The 17,810-nt window shown below is 40.4% G+C and overlaps 1 protein-coding gene across 10 annotated transcripts in view; it reads left to right on the top strand.

The window, feature by feature from the left end:
* Positions 1–17,810, top strand: part of TBC1D1 (TBC1 domain family member 1) — a 191,815-nt gene that overhangs the window by 133,496 nt on the left and 40,509 nt on the right. For all 10 annotated transcript variants that reach the window (XM_050947342.1, XM_050947340.1, XM_050947338.1 and 7 more), the window contains one exon: positions 9,016–9,201. In XM_050947342.1, coding sequence (XP_050803299.1) covers positions 9,016–9,201 — 186 coding nt within the window. The remainder of the gene's footprint in view (positions 1–9,015; positions 9,202–17,810) is intronic.

Raw genomic sequence — 17,810 nt, 5'->3', positions numbered from 1 at the left:
ATCATTGATGAAGATATTGAACAAAACCGGACCCAGAACTGATCTCTGCTGGACCACACTCGTTATGCCCTTCCAGCTTGACTGTGAACCACTGATAACTGCTCTCTGAGAACCAGTTATTCACCCACCTTATAGTAGTACCATCTAGATTGTACTTCCCTAGTTTGTTTATGAGAAGGTCATGCAAGACAGTATCAAAAGACTTACCAAAGTCAAGATATATCACATCTACTGCTTCCTCTCTATTCACAATGCTTGTTACCCTGTCAAAGAAAGCTATTAGGTTAGTTTGCCATGATTTGTTCTTGAGAAATCCATGCTGACTGTTACTTATCACCTTATTTTATTCTAGATGTTTGCAAATTGAATGCTTAATGATTTGCTCCATTATATTTCCGGGTACTGAAGATAAACTGACTGCTCTGTAATTCCCTGGGTTGTCCTTATTTCCCTTTTTATAGGTGGGCACTATGTTTGCCCTTTTCAGGTCCTCTGGAATCTCGCCTGTTTTCCATGACTTTTTAGAGATAATCACTAATGGCTCAGATATCCCTTCAGTCAACTTCTTGAGTATTCTAGGATGTATTTCATCATGCCCTGCTGACTTGAAGACATCTTGCCTAAGTACTTTTTAACTTGTTCTTTCCCTATTTAGCCTCTGAGCCTACCTTGTTTTCACTGGCATTCCCTATATTAGCCATCCAGTTGCTACTAACCTTTTTGGTGAAAACTGAAACAAAAAAGTAATTTAATACTTCTACCATTTCCACATTTTCTGTTATTGTTTTTCCCCCTTCATTGATTAATGGACTTTACCCTATCGTTGGTCTTCCTCTTGCTTCTACTGTATTTTTTGAATATTTTCTTGTTACTCTTAATATTTCTAGCTAGTTTAATCTTGTTTTATGGCTTGGCCTTTCTAATTTTGTCCCTACATATGTGTGTTATTTGTTTATATTGATTCTTTGTAATTTGACTTATTTTCCACTTTTTGTAGGATTCCTTTTTGAGTTTCAGCTCACTGAAGACTTCCTGATTAAGCCAGAGTGGTCTCTTGCCATACTTGGTATCTTTCTTACACAGTGGGATAGTTTGCTTTTGTGCCCTTAAAAAAACTACCAACTCTCTTGAACTGTTTTCCCCTTAGACTAGCTTCCCATGGGATCTTACCTACCAACTCCCTGAGTCTGCTGAAGTCTGTCTTGAAATCCGTTGTCTTTATTTTGCTGTTCTCCCTCCTACCATTCCTTAGAATCATGAATTCTACCATTTCATGATCATTTTCACGCAAGCTGCAATCTACTTCCAAATTCTCAACCAGTTCCACCCTATTTGTCAAAATCAAATCTAGAACAGCCCCTCCTCAGTAGCTTTCTCCACCTTCTGAACTAAAGAATTGTCTCCAGCCAGGAAATATGAACCAGGAAAGCATTTTATGAATTTAAATTAGAGTTTTATATCTAATTTTCCTAGGGAGGGCTATTTTTCATTCACAGTGCATTACAGTTATGTGGGTTAGATGCAAAGCAGGGTCAACAAAATCCTATAAGGTTGGCAAGTGAACAGGGAAATTGATTCCTTCAGTTCCTACTAATAGTGTGCTTAGATATTCAGGTTATGCCTCAGTGCACTTGCTATCCTTCTATAGGTCTTGAAAGTTTCATGTTGTTTATTTAACCTTTTGCACATGACAGTTGGATTCACTGGAATGTGCACTTCTAATTACTTTCAAATGAATTATTCTGCCTTTTTTCTCTCTCCTTTCTTTGCCTTCCTTCAAAACATTTGCAAGAAAGATTGAAACGTTCAATTTTTCTCCTGTTCTCATTCTGGAAGCTGTACTGCATGGCCATCATTGACACCACTGTATGTTCATGAATACTGGTAAGGGCTGAATTATCAAGTGTCTATTTCCCTTTTGATACAGCTTCCAAGGGAGAGAAGGTAAATTAGTGTATTAAACTCTGTCTGAGAAGACTAAGATGTCTGTTTAATGTCTGGTAACAATAAGAAGAAAAAAACACAAGAGCTGACAATTGTAAGGGGAAAACTGAGCCTAGGATACATTCTTGGTGGGATTAGAGGTAGAGTTGGTCACCATGATAATTTATTTTATAATTTCCATAATCTCCATATTATGGATCCCTCTTTTATAGCCTGAAGTGCCATGGTTTAAGTTTTCCTTTCTGAAGATAACCTGGATCAGTTTAGGTAAAATGGCTGAACTGGAAGCAAAAACTGTTGTGTTGACTAGTTAATATCCCACACTGATGCATGTTGATATGATGTTTTTTTATTGGAGAATTCACAAGAGCTGAAATTGTTTAAATAACACGTGCAGTGACCTAAAAGATGATCCATTGTAGGTTTTCCCTTGCTACTGAAGAAGAGCAATATGCTCATGTTTTCAGTGAGAGGGGAGGATGTACCGATGAAAAACAAGAAGATTGGAATTCTGATCATATTTTCTGGGTATATTTACTTCTAACATTATGGAAGAGTTAGAAAGGCTGGTGTGCGTGTGTCCAATCAGTTTTGCCTTGTGTTTGACAACCTGTGTTCTGGAACCAGGCAACCTCAAACTGTCTTTGTAAATAATATAATGCTTCCTTACTAGAAGACTGATTTCTTCCTGAATAAAATGTTCGTAGAATATCTAACTCTAGAACAAACTTGTAAACTATTAAGGGTATCTGTTCTCCCCAAAAGACACGAGTATCTTAATGCAAAAATATAAAGAAGAAAATTATCACAGCAGATATACATTGTATAAAGATTTTGCTAGTTGCACCACTGTTGCTTATTGCATTAAAATTTTGTGACAGTTTGATATGAACACAAAGAATCTGTTATATTTATGTGTGTTTGCATATGTGTAACACAACCTTAAAGGTCTGAAATGCGTAATTAAAAATGCTTTGTGTTTAAAGATCCCTAAATCAGTTACAGAATATGGGCCTATTTCTGTGAATTGATTTTCCTGCTCCAGCTCAGAACTTCCCTTATAAAACAGTGTTATGATTAGGGAAAAACTTGAACTTGAGTCTTGGCATGGAGAAGACTTTTTACCCCACCTTTTAAAGTTTTTGCAAGAGGTTTTTTTCCCCCCCAGATTTTTACATGTCGCAGACATTTGTATTTTCAAATGTACATTTGTCAACATTTTCTAATTCCTTTTGGAACTATCAGTAATTCCTACTGAATTGTCACAAGTTTTCCTTTTGCTTAATTTACTTTACCATGAAATTCACTGTGTTCTCCTAGAATAGGGAATATTGCAAGTACTTTGGTCATTTACATTAAGTGCTGAGAGCAAGAATAAGGATTTAAATGTGCCCACTGAAGCTGTCTCTAGTTCCAATCCTCTGCTTTCTCTTGTTACTACATACATCTGTTTAGATCTTGAACTTCAGGTAATACTCCATCAGCACTGTGTGAGGGAATAGGTGATGTTTGGACCAGCCCTTTTATCGCTGACTCTTTGGGAGGAGAGACTGACAGTGATACAATTTATAAAAGCAAGTATCAGAGGGTAGCCGTGTTAGTCTGGATCTGTAAAAGCAGCAAAGAATCATTACATGCATCTGAGGAAGTGGGTATTCACCCACGAAAGCTCATGCTCCAAAACGTCTGTTAGTCTATAAGGTGCCACAGGATTCTTTGCTCCAATTTATAAAAGCAGAAGTCAACAGTAGAACAAGTCAGTTATGAGTGGATTTCCAAGTTCATAGGGAGTGCCTATGAGCAAGTGAGAGAAGACTGGCTACTTAGAGACTGAGAGGTCAAGGTAGTGACTTTCCAAATGGAACTTAAAATGCTGAAAACCTTTCTATTTAATTAACTTCTAGAAGGAGAGAATCTCTGTGGGTACCTCTGCCCTGCAATTAGACACGAATGTCTGGCCTGTGCCAGATGACTCGGGCTTGGCCCGAGCTCTGGAACCCTCCCACCTCACAGGGCCCTAGAATCCAGGCTCCAACCTGAGCCCCAGTGTCTATGGCACAATTAAACAGCCCCTTAGCCTGAGCCCTGTGAACCTGAGTCAGCTGACCTGGGCCAGCTGTGGGTTTTTAATTGCAGTGTACACATAACCTTTGTATTTTTAATTTGAAATGTATGTTGCAGTGGTAGCCAATGATATATATGTTTAAAAAAGTGTCCCTCTGAACTACCATTGAGAATCTCTGTTTTCAGGAATGTCCCCTCCCTAGGAGCTAGTTTGAAATAGTATGCACAGATGTATTTGGCCTTGACTGGGTAGAGTAGGGTTTGAGTCCACTTTACTGCTTTTAGAGCAGAGTATTTCCTTGCATGTGTAGCCACAGAATGACCTGTCTCTTCCCTTGGGATAGGGTGTGCAGCCATTCTGTTTGGCTGAAGGGAGAAGTCCCATGGAGATGGCCTTATAGTTGGAACTTGGGATAAAGAGATGTATATTTTCAACCACAACTATGCATGGGAGACATGGCACATGGCGGAGAAAATGAGTTATTTTCCCTCTAGATACTGTATGCATCCAAGGCTAATGAGTCTATCAGTGTAGCGACATAAAATGGCTATACATCCGTGGAATCAAATCTATATAGAGAGAGTTGACAGATTAAATTAATTACTGATGTTGTTGTAGCAGGAGTTACCAAAAAAAAAAAAAAGCGTAAGTACTTATTTTAGTAAGGAACAATATTGTTCAATGTTTTGCTAAAAATAAAGAATAATTCCTCTTTTATTCTCATGAATTTTTTTTCTGTGACTGATTTAAGAGTTCTGCTATAATGAATTTTTTAAGTGGACTATTTGCATGCTTGACTTACTGCAAAAGGTACTTAAATACACAATCATAAGTGAAAAATTTGGTGAAAGGTAAAGGTTATGACATGACAGAAAAGCTAGAAGCTAGAACAAACACTTCTTGAATGTTGTTCTGTTTACATTAGTTGTAGGGGTTTGTGACTACATAACTGAATATTTACATTGGGAACTGGTATTCATCTTACTGTATTATGAATTGTATTGGTGCTGTGTTTATGCAGTTAAGGTTTGTGTGTTTTCTATGTCAAGCTTAGTTTAGCTATTTTTTTATATTCTAATTTTGAGACATACTAGCTTTCAGTTGCTAGCATATGCTTCTGTAATTTATTGAAGTGTCTGGTTTATAAAGCTTTAGTTAGCAGGCATTGGATAAGTATGTGGTTTTAATGTCTTTATAGTTTTGAGAAGTAATGGGCCAGTTTCTGGCCTCTGCTACAGATCCTTTGAGTCACTCCAGCGGTGCAAAAGAGCTGCAAGCTGCCCTAAATTGGCAGCTGGTGAAATTTTGCCTGGCAAAGCCATTTCTCTGCCAACTCCGCTCCCTCTGGCGTAGGGAGTGCGTTGGGTAGGAGAGGTGCTAGCAACACTCCTTTGCTGGCATAAGTGCTGCCGTAGGGCTGATACAAGCCTGTATAAATTAGAGAACTCTGATATTTCCAGATAAAGGTGCTGTAAAAGTGGTATACCTTTGGGCTTCCCATTTCACCTCCAGGTAGTACTAACTTGAGCAGCATGCAACTAGATTTGACAATAAAGCTAATGATTATGCTCTGATCCCTCTCCTTGACCTGGTCTATGTCTTGACTCCACCAACAGGTCCCTCATGAAAACATAATTCTTCTTTGAGGCCTATGTTATTGTCAGGTTCCTAAGGGAGAATTTGCACATCACCAAAAATCTCTACCATCATCACCCTTAGTTCCCTTCTTGGAGGTCTCAGCCAAATGGTCAAGGACTGACTGCATGTGCCTGAACTATAGTTTCAACCCTATAAGTTAAATTCCTCTAGGTCAGATTTGAGAGACATGGGCAGGGAGGTATTAGAGAATCTGGCCCATCTACTGCTTATGCTATGTTTGTTCTTTGGTAAATTAATTTATTTCAATCTGGAGTATTAGTTGGGAGGAAGAGAAGGAAAGACGAAAATGTACAATGTACGGTCAGCCTGTGGAACTCCTTGCCAGAGGATGTTGTGAAGACCAAGACTAGAACAAAGTTCAAAAAGAACTAGATAAATTCATGGAGGATAGGTCCATCAGTGACTATTAGCCAGGCTGGGCAGGAATGGTGTCCCTAACCTCTGTTTGCCAGAAGCTGGGAATGGGTGATAGGGGATGGATCATCAAATGATCCATCCCCTATCACCCATTCCCAGCTTTTGTTCATTCCCTCTGGGGCACCTGACACTGGCCACTATCAGAAGACAGGATACTGGGCTAGATGGACCTTTGGTCTGATCCAGTATGGTCGTTTGTGACGGGTTGGATCACAGAAACCCCCTTGGGAGCTGCCAACTGATGTGCCCAGACTACCTCTGCTCCTGTTTTCCCTGCCAGCTCAGGACTCCTGTCTTGCTGAACCAGACACTTCTGTCTGCTCCAACAAAGGCCTAGGGTCTGAATTACTTGCCCCAAAACTGCAGGTTTGCCTGAAAACAGCTCACAGAAGTGTGCTGGTCTTTAACACCCAGATGCCCAACTGCCAATGGGGTCTAAACCCAAATAAATCTGTCTTACTGTGTATAAAGCTTATGCAGGGTAAGCTCATAAATTGTTCACCCTCTATAACACTGATAGAGAAATATACACAGTTGTTTGCTCCCCCAGGTATTAATACATACTCTGAGTTAATTAATAAGTAAAAAGTGATTTTATTAAATACAGAAAATAGGATTTAAGTGGTTCCAAGTAGTAACAGACAGAACAAAGTAAATCACCAAGCAAAATAAAATGAAATAATAGATTATTAGGGTTGGAAGGGACCTCAGGAGATCATCTAGTCCTACCCCCTGCTCAAGGCAGGGCCAATCCCCAAATGGCCCCCTCAAGGATTGAGCTCACAACCCTGGCTTTAGCAGGCCGATGCTCAAACCACTGAGCTATTCCTCCCCCTGTAATGTGCAAATCTATGTCTAATCAAACTGAATACAGATAATCTCACCCTTAGAGATGTTTCAGTAAGTTTTTTCCTCAGACTGGACATCTTCCAGGCCTGAGCACAATTCTTTCCCCTGGTACAGCTCTTGTTCCAGCTCGGGTGGTAGCTAGGGGATTCTTCATGATGGCTCCTCTCCTCCCTTTGTTCTGTTCCATCCTTTTTTATATCTTTTACATAAGGCAGGAATTCTTTTGTGCCTCTCTGGGTTCCCACCTCCTCCTTCTCCATGGAAAGACATCAGGTTAAAGATGGATTCCAGTTCAGGTGACATGATCACATGTCACTGCAAGACTTCAAGCCTTCATTCCTCCCAGCCTGACTCACAGGAAGGCCTGCCTGCAAACAGAGCCATCCAGTCAATTGCCCTGGTTAATGGGAGTCATCAAGATTCCAAGCCACCATTAATGGTCCACACTTTGCATAATTACAGTTGGCCCTCAGAGTTTATTTCATATTTTTAGTTTCAGATACAAGAGTGTTACATTTATACAAATAGAATAAGTACACTCAGTAGATTATAAGCTTTGTAATGTTACCTTACAAGAGACCTTTTCCATGAAGCATATTCCAGTTACATTATATTCACTCATTAACATATTTTTATAAAATCGTATAGGCTGTAACGTTACACCATTCTTATGTTTTTATGTTACCAAGCCTATTTTTAAAAGGGGAGGGAGGGAGAAGTGTGTTTTGTATCTGTGGTGTCTATGGAATTGATACTAGGCTGTTTATAATTTTGCCTGGATGGAGTCCCATATTTTATTTGCACAAATGTAAAATAAACAGACAGCTAGCATCCTGAACTGTCTGGCCTAGTAATTAGTGCATCTGATCTCATGTGGTGTATTGATTAGAATTTCTAACCCATCAGTAAGATGAGTTGTGTGCTGGAATCCTGCACCTACACAGAGTCAATGGGGCTGCATGTGGTCTGCTCACATAGAGCTCATTGAAGAAACGGGATTATATGGTACAAGTACAGTACTCATACTATGAGATAAAATAGTTCTTAACCACTGCGGAATGGTATTCAGCACTATTTCCAACAGACAGGAAATACTGGGAAACAGAAAGATATTGTCAGTAATAAAATGCTGGAATTGAAATTTCATAAGGTGGAAATCGGGCCCATATTTCTCTAGTTTTACTTCCTCTGAAGTCAGTGTGTGAAAACTCCCATTGATACAAATGGCCAATATCAGCACCTGTATTAAACATGTTTGGATTGGATGGTGTTCAAACTGGATAAGAGAGAGACACCTGAATAAAGAATAAAGATGGGTTAAGAGTGTGGAGACTTTAAATTCACATTTGATAACAACCATGCCTAAAGACATGGATTTCCTACCCCTCTGCCTCTCCCCTTCTTCCCCCGCAAGAGACATTAAGAAATCAGAGCTTTAATGACAGATCTCAGTCAAACCTAAGACAGTCATTTTTGTCATCAAGAAAGTGAAAATGTACCTGCCAGGTTTTCTTTTTAATTGATCTGATGTCAAGGAAAGAGAGCCTGAATCTGACTGAGTAGATAGAAGGTACAGATATGGGCCTAATGCAAGTACATGTCTAATTAAGCATGAAATTCCGAGTTTTAGGTTTCCAATACAGATGCCTTGTTTAAATAATGTAGCCCTATCCTGGGAACATAAGATAGATTTACAAAAGGGATTCCCTTTTACAAAAGGCATTCTCTTGACACAAGTGCCCAAAATTCTGTACACATGCGAGAGCAAATATATCTCTTTGTGCGCTTCAGAAATTCGAATACCTACAGCAGTACTTCCAATAGTTAAGCACCTGCACACAAAATATTAACACTTGCAGCTACAGAATCCATTGGTTCCACTTGCACTTAGATAGGTGTTTAGACTATTGAGGCTGCTTATGCATGGGTTAAAGTGCACACAAGTATTTGCACTTGCAAAGTTTAGATGCATACATAGTACATTTTTTACATGTGCACAAGTGGCAGCAGGCTTTTGAAAAAGTGCCCTTTTATTTGACTGTGAAACCTAAATGGGTAATGCTCATTTCTGTCTCTTAAAGACTACTCTGAATTGGGAGATCTTCCACCTAGGTCCCCATTAGAACCAGTTTGTGAAGATGGCCCCTTTGGGCCAGTGAAAGAAGACAGGAAACGGACAACTCGGGAGCTTCGAGAACTGTGGCAGAAAGCCATTCTTCAACAGATTCTGCTCCTCAGAATGGAAAAGGAAAATCAAAAGTTGCAAGGTTAGTAAAAATTTTGATTAGATCCGATGGAGAACAAATTATGTATTCTTGGTTTGTATTGAAGCTTTCATGGTGAATAGGATCAGGTCTTAAAATGTTTTAGAAGCAATATAGATAAGTTAATCTAGCACTGTCTCTCCCAATCCTCTTTATTTATGTATGATGTTTCCTTCTTTCCATCATTTACTCTTAATCTTTTACCTATGGCTTATTTACTTTATCTTAATTGCCACTTCATTGTTGCCATTTCATTGGATGTTTTTAGACTGGTTCCTGGAAGTGCTGATAAGAAGCTCAGTGCTGTCCTTCTGAACTGCCTCTTTAGTATATTCTGATGCACAGGTGACTGTTTAAATATTGGTCATTCACTAAATCCTGTTAAGCTGTTCTAGGAGTTAAACAGAGTCCTCAAGGAGTTGGCTTTGTACTTTAATCTGTGGGTGAAATACCGATTACCATGGTGCTGACAATTATGCGCACATTATGCAGACACTTAGTAACATAATAGAAACTGTGTAATATAATGTTAACTGTGCATTTTGTGTAGGAAGATCAGAAAACAGTGACACCTCTACTCCGATATAACGTGACCCGATATAACACGGATTCACATACAATGCGGTAAAGCAGCGCTCTCGTGGATCAGCACATCAGCTCCCAGCTGTGGCGCTCTACTTCTCACCGCCAGTGAATGTGGGGAGGTTGGGGAAAGGACGCTCTCCATACTCAACTGCAGTGGGAAGCGGAGCACCGTAGCTGGGAGCTGGCGGAGTGGAGTGGGCTGGGTCTGGGCTGCTCCGGTTCCACCGCTGCCGGTGAATGCGGGACCTTTCCCCAACACACACACACATACACACACACACACACACCAGCGACATGGCTGGGGCCGGGGCAATGAAATCGGAGCGGACTGAGGTCGCAGCGCTCCGCTTCTCGCTGCAGGTGAGTACAGGGGGACGTCTTTTCCCCAACTTCCCCGCACTCACTGGCAGTGGGAAGCGCAGCACCGCAGCTGGGAGCTGGCAGAGTGGAGCGGGCTGTGGCCAGGCTTCTCTGCTTCTGCCACTGCCAGTGAGTGTGGGACCTTTCTCTAACGCCCCCCCCCCCACATACACACACACACACAACACAGCTGGGGCCAGGGCAAGGAAAACAGAGTGGGCTGGGGCTGCAGAGCTCCATTTCCCACCACAGGTGAGTACGGGGGGTGTCCTTTCCCTCACCTCCCTGCACTCACCGGCAGCGGGAAGCGCAGCACCACGGCTGGAAGTTGGTGGAGTGGGACGGGATGGGAGTGGGCTGCTCTGCTTCCCGCCGCTGCCAGTGAGTGCCTGTCAGGGGGTGGATAGGGGGCGGGGCAGCTGGGGATAGGGAGCAGGGGGGTTGCATAGGGGGTGGGATCCTAGGGGTGATTAGGGATGGAGGTCTCTGGAGGGGGGCAGTCAGGGGACAAGGAGCAGGGGGGCCAAAGCAAGTTCGATGTAACATGGTCTCACCTATAGCGTGGTAAGATTTTTTGGCTCCAGAGGACTGCATTATATCGGGGTAGAAGTGTATAAAGTATTAGAAATTAAGATAAGATAGTAAGACTTAAGTGCTTTTCATGCTAGTAGAGTTTTTCTCGTCTGCTTAATTGTTTTTTAATCTTTTTATTTTGTCATTTTTAATGTACATGAAATGTCCATACAAATATTACCAAATCTTATGCATAACCTGGTTTTGTTACCTTTTTCATAGACCTATTTGTGTATGGTCAACCTCTTACACAAATTCCAAAAGACTGCAGCATCTAATTAATCCTGATGCACAGAAGTGTGTCATTTTTCCATTAAAGGGTTCCCTATACTTTTCTCCATGATGCTAATGTTGGGGGGACCTGTTCTTTTCCAAAAGTGAGCTATGTTATATCTGTCTGCTAGCAGTGTAATTGTGTTATCAGTGGGTCCTTCCCTCAGTCAGTAACCTCCTTTGGACTGTAACCTAAAAGAATCATTATGGTTTCTGTGGGTAACCTAACTTTAGTTATTTTGAAAATTTTATTTGTTGTTTATCCTCTAAAACATTGTTAACTTAGGGCATTCCCACCATATATGCAGAAAGGTCACTATTCCCTCACATCATCTCCAGCACTTATGACTCCCTTTTTTATGTATATTTTCTTTAATTTAAATAGACTGAAGTACCACTATTAAAGTATTTTATAAATGTCTTTAATGGTTACTTAAATAGATGAGGTTTCTGGCCTTCCTATTCATTTCTTTCCCTATTCTCCATGTCCTCCATTTTACAGAAAGCCCAAGATTTAAACTTTGTTTGTTGGCTTGGCCACACCTCTCTGATTTGAGGTGAGATGAGAGGGAGTCCAAAGACCGTTTGGGATTTGGAGGAGGAGGACCTCTTAGCCCTGTCAAAGACACTAATGGTTAGAGTGGCCATGATGATCCTCTGAAGACTTCTGAGGGAGGGAGCACCTGGCACCCACCCTTAGATAAATCTCTGACTAAGATGTGTGGAGAGGACGGGTTGTCTATCAAGGCAGACAACTGTATAGAAAGAGGCCTAGGGTTGTAGGAGCTGCAGTAGTCCTGAATGGAATCCTCTCTCAAAGCTGAGCTAAAACTCTTGGGGGACAGTGAAACCTGGGTCCAGGTTTCTGTGGTACCTTGAAATCTGAATGGATGATTGCCCTTTATGATGTGCACTGTGTTGTATTTCCTTAAGCATCTACTTGTGTTTCTGTACTTGTGTTACCTTTTTTAGAAAGAATCTACATCATTCCATTATTAGCCCTTCTCATTTTAAGGATCAGGTTGTTGACATTAAATCAAGTTGACTTAATTTGGTGTCTCACTACAAAGTCAAAGAATTGAGACCTAGGGTAAAATTTTCAGAAGTCCCATTTTCAGTCTTGACTTGGGGGCAGATTTTCAAGCACTTAACTCCCATTGACTTTCAGTGGGAGTTAGGCACCTAAGTGCCATTTGTGCCCTTGAAAAATCAGCCCAAGTCACTTCTGAAAATGGGACTTGCGTACTTAAGTCACTTTTAACAATGTTATCCGGTGTCCTGGATAGCTGTGATGCAGTGGTCATTGACTGAGTCATTGGTTGATGGATTGAGTTTAATAGAGGTGGGGTTAAGGAGCTACAAAGCTTGTCCCAGCTTTGAAAGTGTCAAGTCTAGTCTGGGAGCTTGGCTTAGGCAAACTCCTGCTCCAGTTTCTGAAGTCAGCCTGTGACTGAAGTTAGCTTGGAAGCCTGGCTCAGGCAAAGGCCTGCCCAACAAGAAAGATTTGCGCCAGTCTTGAAAGACCTAGCCTAGCCTGAGAGTCTCGTCTTAAAAGATTAGCCCAACCCAGGGAAGGCTGGTTTGGCAGAGGTCTGTGCCAGTCCTGAAAGATTTTGTGTAGTGTGAAAGCCCAACTCAGGCAGATTTCTAAAACTTACAGTTAGAACTTTAGCTGGTAGCTGTATTATGCAGTTTGCTGTGGGAATTTCTGAACATGTGGGAACCTAAGGTTTTTTCTGTTCTTAGAGGAGTTAACATTAAAAAGTATATTTTTCCTTTTTTTTTTTTTTTAAAATACGCCGATGATTTATTTCTTGCCTCTTCCACCTTCAAAGTGAAACCCACATGAAACCCACGGATAACATGTTAAATCACTGTGTGACACTTTTATATCTATGAAAAGTAAGAAAATAAGCTTAGTCAGATGTTGATCACCACTCTGTCCAGAGAAAATAGACACTAATTACTAAACAACCACAAATACTCTAAAAATAGGTTTGTTTGAAACTTGTCAATAAATTAAAGAAACAAGTCTTGGGTGTGTGCTATGAATTTAAAGAAAAAGGAGCACATACATCTTGGAATTGCTTTTTCTTCTTCCTTAACAGGCGGATAAATTTCAAGAAGTGTTCTGAGTTGCTGTTATATAATGGAACCAACCCGTGACACGTTTTGAAAAGCAGATGAGAACATGCTTTAGCAGGCTTGCTTTTTTATCAGCCACATGTTCTGGGGTTTTCATCTTTGGGAACTTACAATAAATATTTTAATATGCAATAATGTTTCAATAAGCACAGAATACGTTCATTTTGACTACTACTAAATTAAGCACTAAAAGTGCTAGCATTAAATGTGCAGTATAATATTAATTACTTATCATGTTTAGCTCCTGATACATTATTGAACATTTAAATATTTACTGTTGCTGTCCAGGTGTTCTCACTTACTGAGGGTATATCCTACCCTCAGTCTTTGCATACCACTTCCGTGGGCATTCTGTACGTTGAACAGCAAGGTAAAATTATGCTTCCAAATGTTCAAGGACCAGATAATACTGTTAACTGCAAAGATAAACAAAAAGTGACTACAGTGAGTTTGCCTATCAGCTCTAATGTAACCTGCCACTGTGGTGCTTATTTTAAAATTATGTTCAGGTAGGAAAAGCAGGGGCTTTATGGTTTTTTTTTATATAATATTCTTTTTTACTTGAAGAAAATGTGAACAAGTTGGCTCTTCTATTGAGTGGAGTTGCATTTATTTAGAGCTATAGAGTTACTTTCTAAGCTGACACATAACTATAATACCATTAGTGCTGTAATTCTTTTAATTCAATGTTTAAGCATAGAGTAGTAAAAAAGATGTTGGAACATCAGGGTGTAACTTATGACATGTCCTAACAAGAATGTGTAGATAAATCACACTTCAATAGAAGTGTAAGCACAATATGTCTGAATTTGTTTAGCCCGAGAGTGCCTAATTCTTGTCCTACAGAAAGATCAACATGTATAATACCCTATTCTAATTTTGCTGTAGTAGTTTGGCTCACCTCTAATTACATATTGCATATTTGTTGAACATACCAGTCCAGTGAGTCTAAACACTGATCTGAAAGGAGAAGTCCTGGCTAACATAGCAACAGACCATTTTTTTCCCTTCAGTCTGGAGCTCCCTCCCTTTGGTAGGTAGGGGAGCAGACCTAGGGGAGAATAAATCACATTATTTGTATGTTATTCTCTGCACAAACCTCTTTTGTCATTAGCACTGCTCACGTTCACTGCAAAAGTCTCAGCATTTGAAGGAGGGACATCTCCAGACTGCAGAAATTGAAGAGTGAGGTCACAGGAGGTTAGATTCTTTGAAGCCTTGCTTTCAGCAGTACTGAAGGTAAAAGTCATGATGGCAGTGTGAAGAGGAGGAAAGAGAAGAAGAGAAGTTAAGGAGTCAGACTTTTTTTTAAATGTGCAGCCAACCATTATAAAAACAAAGGTGCATTGCTTTCTTTTAATCTTTAGGGTTTCTTTTTGTATCCTGGTTTCACTCACTCCTCTCATGGCTTCTCACCAAAAGTCCCCATGTAGATGTGTTCTTTGATTTGTGGTTGTAATTCCATTCCTGAGCCAACTTTATATGACCCTGGGCAGGCCCTCTCTGATGTCCAGAGAGGCCCAGGCCACTTCCAGCTTTTGAGGACCCTAGCCATAGTTTAAAAAAAAAAAAAAAAAAAAAGACAACACATGAAAACAAAATAAGGCACCAAAAAAAGAGTGAGCCATAATTTGAATAATTTTTTATTTAACAAATGCTTTTCTGGTTCGATAGGGATGCAAATAAAAACAAGTTGCAGAACTTATCAAATGCCAGAAAATTAACAAGTGTCTAAATTTGAGGCCCCCTTTGAATTTGAGGCCCAGGCCAAATGGCCCCTCTTCCCCCCCCTCCCCAATTGGCCCTGACCCTGGGCATGAAATACTGGATACCAGTAACAGTTGACTTTAAAGGCAGAGGTGGTACCAAAAGCAGAATTCCAGCACTGAGCCTGCCAGAAAAGGCAGAATAATAAACATGACTTGTGTCATTTTGTTTAAAATGCCTTATAGAGTGTAAAGTGAAAGTCTGTTTCACTTTATTTAAAAAGTAATAAATAATTATTTCTTTACTCGGAATCAAATCTCTGGTATATTAAAAGAAATTTCTGGATAAAATTTATGTTTGGGTTTTTTAACCATACCTTTGGCATAGCAGGGTGGATATGTGGAACAGACATGCCAAACCTGCACAAAAAAAAATGCAGAAATCAGGCTTGTTTTTGTCTTACTTGGCTTGTGAGTTGCTTGTTGGCTAGTTTTTGGCTTGTAGCTTGTTGCCTGTTGCGTCTGTTTTTTTGATCAGCTCCCGGCAAGCAGGGACAAGGGGGGGAGGGAGAGATTCAGGGGTGCACAGCGAGCCTACCACAATCCCAGACTGCACACTGGGGGGGATCTAGTCACATAGAGTGTTGGGGTTCTTAGGGATTGGCTTGTTTTGGCCTTGTTTTGAAATGGGATTAGTTTGATTTTTGGCTTATTGTGAAAGACTGGGTGCTTATTTACCACGTGAAAGTTGGCAACTGTGACTTGGAAACAGACAAACACGAAAAAAGCGACCTCTTGCAAGCATTTTAAATAATATTTTCTAGGTAGAATGCATCATTTCAAATCCTAAAACAAATCAATCTTAAGGAAACATAGAGGTCTTTATCAGAAAGTTTAGGGTAACAGACAGAGATTAGAAGCATATAGTAAACTAGACCACTAATTCTCATGTTAGTTCTCATCATAATGGCAGTCAGTTATCGGAAGATTAATGTTAAGCAATTTCATATTTGACATCATCAAAGGTTTTGGCAGGTCACTTGGAGCTATCTTTATAAAGGTATTTTTACCCAGTGGGATTTACAGATGTACATAAGCAGGTTAGGCACCTTACTCAATGGGAGTTAAGTGCCTAACTTGTTTAGGTGTTTTTGTAAGGTGCCTGTCTGCATCCTTAGGCACATGCCTTTGTAAATCTAATCTGTGATGTCCCTATGACTTGGTTTATCTATCTGGAAAATGGTGGTCATTAAAATGATATCCAGTAAAGGTGAAGCATTTTTGTTTTTAATTTTGTAAATTCCTACATAGTTAACTTGGGAGGAGGAAAAACCGCATAGTTGAAACAGAAGTGGGCATTCAGTCTTGTGCATCAGATTGCCATATGAGCATAACTGTTTACTTTGCGTAATCTTCCCTACACAGTCTGAATTCAGTATTCAGTGCTGCAATCTGTGCTTCTAAGGCCAGAAAGCGTTCTAGAAGAGTATATCATACTAGTGTGGGATGTGAAACAAAACAGCTGGATTCACTGGTTACTTTTGCTTGCCTGAGGCCCAGTAAACTAAGTTATAAGGTGTGCTCGGTTGCCCTGGAAAACACTGCCGTGATTAAAGTCTCTGCTGATGCCTTTAACTTACTTTCTAGGAAACCTGTTACCTTAAAATGGATTTAGGAACAAAAAAAAATTTAAAATAAATTTCAAGGATTTAGGTTATTTAGATTAATGAAATGTCACAGAAGGTCTACAAATTGGTTCTTTGGGAAACTAAACAGCCCTGATCCTGCAAAAACTCATAATTTAACTCACACAAGTAATTCCACTGAGTTGTTCACGTGCATAAAGGCTGGCAGGATCAGGGCCTGAATTGTTATGTAATTTAAAGGTGAAAATTTTCTAACTATATCCAATTTACCATTCTTTTCTGACAAATTGAAAAATAGCCCTTGCTTCATATGACCCACAAAAATCAATGCTTTAAAGACTTCAGTGGCAGTAGTTATATAACAAACTACACCTCTACCCCGCGGTCGTGAGGAGCCAAAAATCCCTCCCGCGTTATAGTTGAAACCCCATTATATCAGGGTAGTGGCAGCAGGGCTCTGGTGATGATTTAAAGAGCTCTGGGCCCCAGCCGCTGTGGGGAGCCCCAGGCCCTTTAAATCGCCGGTGGAGCCCCGCTGCCACAGCGTTGAGGTAGGGATGGCAGGGCTCCAGTGGTGATTTAAAGGGCCCGGGGCTCCCCGCAGCAGCTGAAGCCCCAGGCCCTTTAAATCGCCAGCAAGCCCCACTGCCACAGCCCCAAGGTAGCAGCAGCAGGGCTCCAGCAGGATTTAAAGGGCCCAGGGCTCCCCGCAGCAGCCAAAGCCCTGGACCCTTTAAAGCGCCACCAGAGCCCCGCTGCTACCGTGCTATACATGAACCCGTGTTATATCGGGTCGCATTATAGCGGGGTAGAGGTGTATACCCAGAGCTGTAATGACACAGTCAGTAGTGCTGTTACACAAAGTATTTTGGCATGATCAGAGATAAATTAATTATTTTTTTAAAGTTTTGTTCTCAATATACAAGCTACAGCAAATGGGAGAGAGGAAAAACCAGCAAGGAAAACACAACTTAAATTTGTATAAACAGCTTTAACAAAGAGAGTTAAACTATTAAAAAATTACTTTGTCCTTTTAACTTAGATTGTCTCAACACAGTAATAAATAGGAGTGTTGTTTTGATGAAGTATTATGGTATTAAATCACCAAAGTGCCAGTAGTCTTATGATGTATGGTAATAATATGTCCTCAGAATGATAATACACTGTAATGCATCGTCACAGCAACGAGGTTTTATGCATATATCACACAAACGTCATTAGAGTGATGGAAACTTTATGACACTACTTTTTAAACATGGTTTCAATTCAGGAGGGCTGCTTGGGATTTAATGAGTTAATTTTTTTAACACTTTAAATCCTCATT

This window comes from Gopherus flavomarginatus, chromosome 3 (genome assembly GCF_025201925.1).
Source record: "Gopherus flavomarginatus isolate rGopFla2 chromosome 3, rGopFla2.mat.asm, whole genome shotgun sequence".
NCBI lineage: Eukaryota > Metazoa > Chordata > Testudines > Testudinidae > Gopherus > Gopherus flavomarginatus.
The sequence above is the reverse complement of the archived record's forward strand: the minus strand, read 5'-3'. Positions and strand labels throughout refer to the sequence as shown.